The sequence below is a fragment of the Sturnira hondurensis genome, unplaced genomic scaffold, assembly GCF_014824575.4.
Source record: "Sturnira hondurensis isolate 20B ecotype Veracruz unplaced genomic scaffold, ASM1482457v3 Scaffold0021555, whole genome shotgun sequence".
Lineage (NCBI taxonomy): Eukaryota > Metazoa > Chordata > Mammalia > Chiroptera > Phyllostomidae > Sturnira > Sturnira hondurensis.
The window spans coordinates 1,039,221-1,047,333 of record NW_028094186.1 but is presented as its reverse complement, the minus strand read 5'-3'; the positions used below and the strand labels follow the sequence as shown (position 1 = coordinate 1,047,333).

General features: G+C 48.1%; 1 protein-coding gene across 1 annotated transcript; it reads left to right on the top strand.

Annotated features, from left to right (window-relative positions):
* Positions 1 to 6,142: 6,142 nt before the first annotated feature.
* On the top strand, positions 6,143 to 8,013 carry LOC118977779 (UV excision repair protein RAD23 homolog B-like). Its single transcript, XM_037032870.1, has 2 exons — positions 6,143 to 6,275; positions 7,476 to 8,013. The coding sequence occupies exons 1-2, from the start codon at positions 6,225 to 6,227 to the stop codon at positions 7,791 to 7,793; spliced, it is 369 nt and encodes a 122-aa protein (XP_036888765.1). The 5' UTR covers positions 6,143 to 6,224; the 3' UTR covers positions 7,794 to 8,013.
* Positions 8,014 to 8,113: the final 100 nt, after the last annotated feature.

Sequence of the window (8,113 nt, the reverse complement as noted above, 5' to 3'; positions counted from 1 at the left end):
GAGGTCATGCTGGGGGCCAAGTGATTTTGGGGGGTTGGAGCTATGGTCAGGGCACTAGCAACCTTATATTGTCACCTTGCCTGTGTTCCTTCAGCAAGGACCAACAGTAAGGGAGGCAGTGGGCTCTGGTCTCATGAGACCTGCTATGTTCTCCCCACTGCTTCCTGCCTCAGCAAGGCTGGGAAGCATGAATTGGCATGTACCCAGGCATCAGAACTTGCTACATACCTTCCTCTTACCTTCCTCTGCCTGATACTCTGCAGCAGGCACTCAGCAAACATCTAATTTATGTGAGGTAGAGGGAGCCCTCTAACCTGGTGGGCCAGTTCATGATTTTTTAAATAACATGTATTAAGAGAAGTCAGAGCCTTATTATAAATGTACTTGTTGCCATTGTAGAAACTTGGAAAATAATAATAGCTATCATTTATGGAGACTATATTATGGCTCAGCATCATTTAACAAGTCTATGAGGCTGGGTGCTATCACTCGCTGGCTGTTTCTGCTGAAGCTACATCACTTATCTGAGCCTCACTTTCTGTATCTGTAAATAGAGATCCTAACATAAGCCTACCTCACAGGATTATTGGGTAAATTAACTTTCTCATAACCATGCCACATTATTTTTTAAAGGCGTTTCCTGAAAATAAAGTTATAAAAACAAGAGTCTAAGCTCATCTATTATTTATTCTTCTAATCTATATTGCTCTAACCCCCATTTTAAAGGGTTCTGAAAACCTTTTCCTAGGTCTCTGGGCTCACATAAGATTTGAGTTTTGGGAGGACATTGGAGGTCAATCTGTCCAGCTTCCAAGTTCACCCAGGATTCCCTCTACCTCCGGCCTCTTTTTTTTTTAAATTGATTCCAGAAAGAGGAGAAGTGAGGGAGAAAGAGAGGGAGAGAAACATTAATCGGTTGCTTCCTGCACATGTCCCAACTGGGGACCAAACCCGCAACCCAGGCACGTGCCCTGACCAGGAATCAAACCCACAACCTTTCGTCTGCAGGATGGTGCCCAACCAACTGAGCCACACGAGCCAGGGCATGGTCTCTTCTTGTTTCTGTCCCATGGTGGATGCCTGACAATGGTGGAAAGTTCCTGGATTGGTAGGAGGGAGGTTCTGAACAAGGGTCTTTCCAGGCCTGTTCCTCACCTGTAGGATGAGGAAGGACACCCCAGCCCCGGAGTAAAATGGCTCTGTAAGTCCCTATTCTTGAGAATAGATGTAGTCTACTTTGCTTTTAGGTCATTTCCTGAAAGATCCTTATCAGTTATGACCCTTTGGGACTAAAGAATTGATTGGAACCTAGCAGCTTAGGAGGGAAAAGTAAATAATAAAGGACGGAGAAGTCCTCTAAGTCCATGTATTTCTTCAGAATAGACACCCAGCTCTCCAACCTTCCTCCTCTTCTCCACTCGCATCACTACCCCCTTGCATCCAACCCTCACTTAGCATGACATCTCAGGCCTTGATATTATGAGTCTGCCCTCCACCTTCCTCAGTGTTCCAGAAACTGTTATGCTCCCTCCTGTTTCAGGCTTCTCCTTCCAATGGGGACATCCTTCTTTGCCTTTTCCCCTTGGGAAAATCCCCCCCAATCCTTCAAGAATTACTTCAAATGTCCCCTCCCCCATGAATATGGCCACTCCCCCCAAGCAGAATTATACTCTACATTCTAATAGTCCCACGGCCATTATAGTATTTCTTTTTTTTTAAATATTTTATTTATTTATCTTTAGAGAGGAAGGGAAGGAGAGAAGGAGAGAAATATCAATGTATGGTTGCTTCTCATGAGTCCCCTGCTGGGAACTGGCCTGCAACCCAGGCATGTGCCCTGACTGGGAATCCAACCATGATCGGGTGGTTCACAGGCCCATGCTCAATCCACTGAGATACACCAGCCAGGGCGCATCATAATATTTCTTACAGTTTTGTGATGATTTCAGTATGTGTCTCCCTCCTGGACTATGAACTCCTCAGGGACCCTCACTCATCTTGCCAGTAGGTATCAATAAATTGTCTTAAATGGATGGGAGAACAGACAGATGGATGAAGATTTACCTTGGAAAGCTCTACATTGCATTGGGATCACAGCCTTCATGTGGGAGGGATGAAAAATGAAGGGCAGATCATCCTGTAATACATGCTGCAACCCCTTTCCTCTATCTTCGTCCTTGCAGTATTCCATTCCATCACTGAGTTCAAGTACATATTAAGCACCTGCCCTATGTGAGACTGTGATGGGCCTTGGGGACAGTCACCAAAAAACCACTGTGAAACTGGGACAGGGAGTGAGCTGAGGTGTTTTGCATGCTTAGGTCCCTCTGGTTCTGCAGGTCTCAACACAGACATTTCCTCTGAGTGGTCTTCCTCTAACATTTACCTAATATATGTCCTCTTCACACTTCTCTTTTCTCACATTACCCTCTTGACTTCTTCATAGCATTTATTGAAATCTGAAATTACCATTTTTTTAAATTCGCCTTCCCCCCATTTGAATGTCAGCTCTGTGAGCACAGGGACTCTGCCTTCTTGTTCTGTCTAGTCACGTACTGCCTAGAAAAGTATCTGACACATGCAGGCACTTAAGACATCTATTACGCTATAATATTTTCTTAGGATCCATCTTCCACTTCACTAATTCTCTCTTCATTTGTGTCCAATGGTGTTAAACATACCGCTGAGTTCTTAATTTCTATTATTGTATTTTTAAGTTCTAGAAATTTCATTTGATTCTTTTCCATAATTTACAGTTCTCAAGCTTGTCTTATATGTCTTTGAATAAACTAAGCACTGTTATTTGAAAGTTTACTTGGTAATTGGATTATCTGGATCTATTATGTTATTGTTTCTATTATCATTTCTGTGAGAGCTGGGCTGCTGTTTCCTTTTTGCCTACTCCCAGGGGTAATCAATCTTTCATGGTCCCAACCCAAAGCCCAGTGGGGGAGTGAGGGAGTTTACCAGAGTCTCCCTTTCTTAGCAGATCTTCAACTATATAGTTTCTCTCCTCCTAGCCTCATAAATTTGTAGAAAGCTCTGCTCAGTTTCTCAGCTGTCCCTTCTGGAAGTGGCAAATACTTTTAGGGAAAAAACAGTCCCAAATGAAAGGCTCACCTCTCTCTTCCCTTAATTTTATCCTGCGTTAGTAACTCTCTAATACTTAGTCTACTGTTGCCTCATAATATCCATAATATGTCTAACTGACTGAATACAGGCATGCAAGGCTTGGAGGTGGGAGTGGTCACCTTACATTCACACATCCAGCTCTCCCTAACGCATACTCTGCACGATGTTCTGTGCTATGCTGGGTTAAAGAGGTGGGAAGACCTACTACCTCCTCAAAGGACAAGACCACATTCTAGGTTGACACAATCTTTACAGCACAGACCAACAGAAGGGGCTCTTGTAATACTGAGGAACTCTCTCTTTGAAGGAATTTCCTAGGGGGGAAGTGGAAAGTTTCCCAGGGAAGGGGCTTCTGAGCTGAGTCTTAAAGGGCAAATAAGAGTTTGCTAGATTTAAAGAAAAGAAAAAACTAGAGAAGGGTCTTGCTTGCAGAGAAAATACATGGAATATAAAAGCACCAGGAGCCCTGGCTTATGTGGCTCAGAAGATTGAGTGCTGACCTGTGAACCAAAGGGTTGCTGGTTCCATTCCCAGTCAAGGCACATGCCTGGATTGTGGGCCAGGTGCCCAGTAGGGGGCATACGAGAAGCAACCACACATTGATGTTTCTCTCCCTCTCTTTCTCCCTCCCTTCTCCTCTATCTAAAAATAAAAAAATAAAAAGAGCCCAGAGAAGCTAAGCTAAGGAGATGCAAGCTGGATGTGTTTGGAGGCTAGGGTGTATGGGAGGGATGTTATGTAACCCATAACACCAGACTTGGGAAGAAAGGCAGGGTCTTTGAATATCATGCTAAAAAGGTTGGTCTTGATCTCTGAGCAGAGTTGCAGGGGTTGTGGACTGAGATTTCCCACCGTGCTAGTTAAGGTTCAGAATTCAGGTTTGGAGAAAGTGTACAGTAGGACACTGAAGTCGAGAGGTGTCTAGGTTCTATCTCCAGGTCTGCCATTAATCTGCCCTTCTTTGGCCCTCAGTTTTCCAATCTGCAAAATGGGAGTTTTGTGACCAAGTTTCTGTCTATCCAGATGTTGTCAAGACAGAATAAAACTGCTCAGAGGAGAGGGCAGGAGAGGTAATGGTGTGAAGTGTCACTGCTCTCAAGTACTGATGGACTCCGGACATCCATGCCCCAAGTACTGATGACCCTTAAAAACCCTTCCATCACATACAAGGCCCCACCACCACTAGCAGCTCAGGCTCATGCCACAGAAGCTCAGAATGTGAAAATAAAATTTCTGGGGTGAGAAAAGTTTTACAAAGTATCCTCATATGCATCCGCAGCATGAAACAGGTACGACATGGCTGTCCCCAGGGCTTAGTCTGTGCAGCTGCCTCCTCGTAAGAGGAAAGAAGATGGCTGAGTGAGCCAGGGCCAACTTTCAGCAGAGTGCTCTTGGACGTCAACATGGCTCTCCTGTCTCCTGGGCCAGTGCCCTTCCAGCACATGCTGCCTCCCCAACTTTTATGAGCCCCCACAATCACCCATACCCATCAGTGTGCTTAAAAAAAGCTGATACTTGAGTCTGGCTCAGAAAGACTTCCAGGGAAGAAGCCGACAGGGGTGGGCAGGGGTTGGTCATTGAGAGCCCTTCCCATTTCCCTCCCAGGGTCCTCAAGGCCCCTGGCCCTTCCCTCTGCACTGCTTCACTTCCTCACCAGTGGACTCTCAGTTCTTTTTAGCCAGGGCTGTAGGTCCCTAGGGCCCACTCGGGTTCTTCTGAGGCTTGCAACAGGAGGCCCAAAGCAATAAAAGGGAAGTGAGAGGGACTTTTCTTTTACTACCTGGAAGGCAAATGAGACACGAAGCAGACTATGAAACGGAGAGTGGGTGAGGCTGGAGCTGGGCTAAGGAGTCAACACCTGGATTCTCCAGGAAGAACAGGGACAGGAAATCAACACTTCTAGGGCAGCCCCAGAGGCTACATGCATGACTGTGGTTTCAGACAGACCTAGGTTCAAGTTCAAATGAGACTACCTCCACCATGTATTACCTTGGACAAGTCAGTTAATATCTAAGCCTCAGTTTCTTCAGCAGGAAAGTGGGAATAGTTAAAAGACCTACTGCAGGGCCCCACTGAAACAATAAAGTGAGAAAATATACAAAGAATAAAGAATGGAGCATGGCCCAAGTAGCTTTATGATTCACCTTGTCCCCATCCCTTCCTGGGACAGCTATCCCTCACCCCAAATCCCTCCCACTGCAGTTTAGTCACCTGCTTGTCCCCCCACTAGCCCTGCAACCCTTCATCCTAGACTGACACAAACAATCCATCTCCTATTTTCTTTACCCAGATCACAAAATGCTAGGGCTTACTTAAGAAACCTCAGCAATAATTCACTTTACTGCTCTCAGTTAGAGTGAGAGATATGAGGCTCAGAGGAAGTGAGCCTGCCTAGAAGCCATGTTCCCAATGTACTAAGGCAATGCCCCTTAGTTTCCACAGAAATCTACTGTCCCTCCCCTAAACCCAAATATTAATGTTCTGGACCTGTGCAGCCATATACCACCTTACCTTGAAACCTAAATCTATCCCAACCTTTTCTCTTTCAGCTTCAAAACCCCCACCCTAATCTTTTAAAAAAGATATATATATATATCTTTTGTATTATATATAATTTACCATGTGTTGGCACACTTAAGGGGGTTATATTGTACTCAATTCTCTGGCTGCTCTTTTGTTAAAGGCTCAGAGAGGTATAGTGTCTGGCCCAGAGTTGCAGAATTGATAGGCAATTAAACCAAAAGTCAGTCCCCAGCAGGCATGACTCCAAGCCCAGGTACCTATTTACCCCAGCCCAGGTACCTATTTGCCCCCCAGCTGCCCCCTTGTCTTGCCCACCTACTATCCCTTGAGGTAGGGATGTTGCTGGCTCCCAACCCAGAATGCACCATCAGCCTGGGCCCTAGAACCTAGGGGCCTCGTATCCTCAACCCTGAGATCTGTAAAAAGGAAGCAACACCCCACCCTACCCCATAGGCCCTCCTTCCTCTCCCATTCACCCCGCCTCCCTTGTTCAAAAACAGCCAAGCCTTGAGGAGCCTGCAGACAGCCCCAAGCTTATCTCCAAACGCTGCTACCAAGATCCTTTTGAGATGAAGGGCTTCTTCCTCCTATTCACCATCAGCCTCCTGGTTATGCTTCAGGTAAGACCAACCCCTCAGAGCCCCTGGCACCACTGCCCAGGTTCCCCAGACCTGCCTAGTATACAAGGAAGGGAATACAGGCTCCTAGGCATCCAGTCTTCTCCCATGGATACAGAGGAAGAAGGGCTCCAGCAGGCAAACCAAGAACCAAGAGGGGTCTGGCCCCTAGCCATCTCGCCCTTCTGGCTGGGTTCAGACTGCTTGAGGGCTGCCCCTGAACAGAAGCCTGTACCTGAGGCTGGGGAGAATTTTCAGAGTGCCAGGAACACTGAGGCACCCAAGGGGTACTGTGGAATAATAGTGAATTTAGAGGCCTGGAAAGACAACCCTGAGTGAGGATGGCATCAATCCACAAGGAGCCTGGGGAAATGGTCTTATTAGGAAGGGCCAGGAAATGTTCAAGTGGAACCTGATCCTGTTCTGGAGGTGACAGGGAACCCCCAGCGAGACAAGCCTAGGTGTTTGGGAACGTAGAGAAGGTAGAAATCGCCCACTCCAGAAATAGCTGAATTCTCAAAACCAACTGCTATTCCCAGAGGCAGCTTCAACAGCATCCTATGTGCCTGGAGGGCTCTAGTCAGCATAAGAGAGGGAGTCATCAAGAGCTTGATGAAGAACAGCTCAATCAACCATCAAGAACAGCTTGAGCACCACCAGAAACGGCTTAATCTCCATCAGGGGCAGCTTTAGTTGCAGCTTGATCATGCACTGAGGACAGTTTGATCACCATCTGGCCATGTCCTCAGGGAGAAAATCGTACCCTCCCCATCTATCCATCTACTCACCCACACGTTGCCAGCTGCCTTCTCATCAGCCTTGTCTCATGTGTCCCCGCTCCCCACCCCACTGCCGAGTGATGTGCTCCTCTCCCCGTTCACAGTATGAGGAACCTGGGGCTCAGAGAGGCTAAGCCCCTAGCCTAGCTGGTAAGGTCAGAGGCTGGGGCCACACGCTCCCCTATCTTCCACATGCTGGAGAAGCTAGTGACCTGGAGGTGACAGGAAGGTTCTGTGGGAGGTGGGCCAGGCACCGCCTGTGACCCTGCCTGTGTCAAGGCAGGAAGCAGCCAATTGTCTCCACAGGAACTGGTGGCAGAAGTCATGGTCACAGGACAGAGAAGTGAGGACTATTGTGTTGGGGAGGGGATCTCTGTCTCTACACAAACTTGAGATTCAAAAGCTTGCCCCACTTTTCTTGTAGATACAAAGAGGAATGTTGGAAACCACCACGCCGGGCACGGTCACCACCACCCCAGCTCGCACCACTGTCGCTGCCGGCGCCCCAGCCCGCACCCCAGCCCACACCCCTGCCCGAGCCACTGCCCGAGCCACTGCCCGAGCCACTGCCCGAGCCACTGCCCGAACCATGGCAGGCACCACCCCCACCAAGAACCCCTCCACCTCCTTTGCCACCACCAAGAAACAAACAGGCGCGGCCCCAGCACTCAGCAGCCTGGGCGGTGTCAGCATCCTCATCATCTTGACCAACACCTTTGTCCAGCTCTTCCACCTCAGCTGAGGCCATGCCTCAGCCCTAGCCCTGTGTCCTCTGTGTTAGCTGCCACCATCACTCCCAAGGGAAGCTCCTCACCCCAATCCTTGGGAGGGGTTCATACCAGATATCACTAGTTGTGGTGACAGGAAGTGTCTTGGGGGCAAAGGCCAACACTGGGAGGCACTGATGTGAAAGGTGTTAGCATCACCCAGCCCAGGTTCAATAAAGTTGTCCTGTACTTGGAGCAGGGTCCTATGTGTGGTCACTGGACATCATCGGGCTCCAAAAAACGGGCTTGCAGCAGCACCAAGAAGCCTCCCATGCCCCGCCATACCCCCATCAGC

Bases quoted from the DNA above. Each gene is read 5' to 3' on its own strand.
- LOC118977779 (XM_037032870.1), top strand. From the start codon at position 6,225: ATGAAGGGCTTCTTCCTCCTATTCACCATCAGCCTCCTGGTTATGCTT. The intron at 6,276-7,475 runs GTAAGACCAACC...CTTTTCTTGTAG, and splicing joins GCCTCCTGGTTATGCTTCAG to ATACAAAGAGGAATGTTGGA.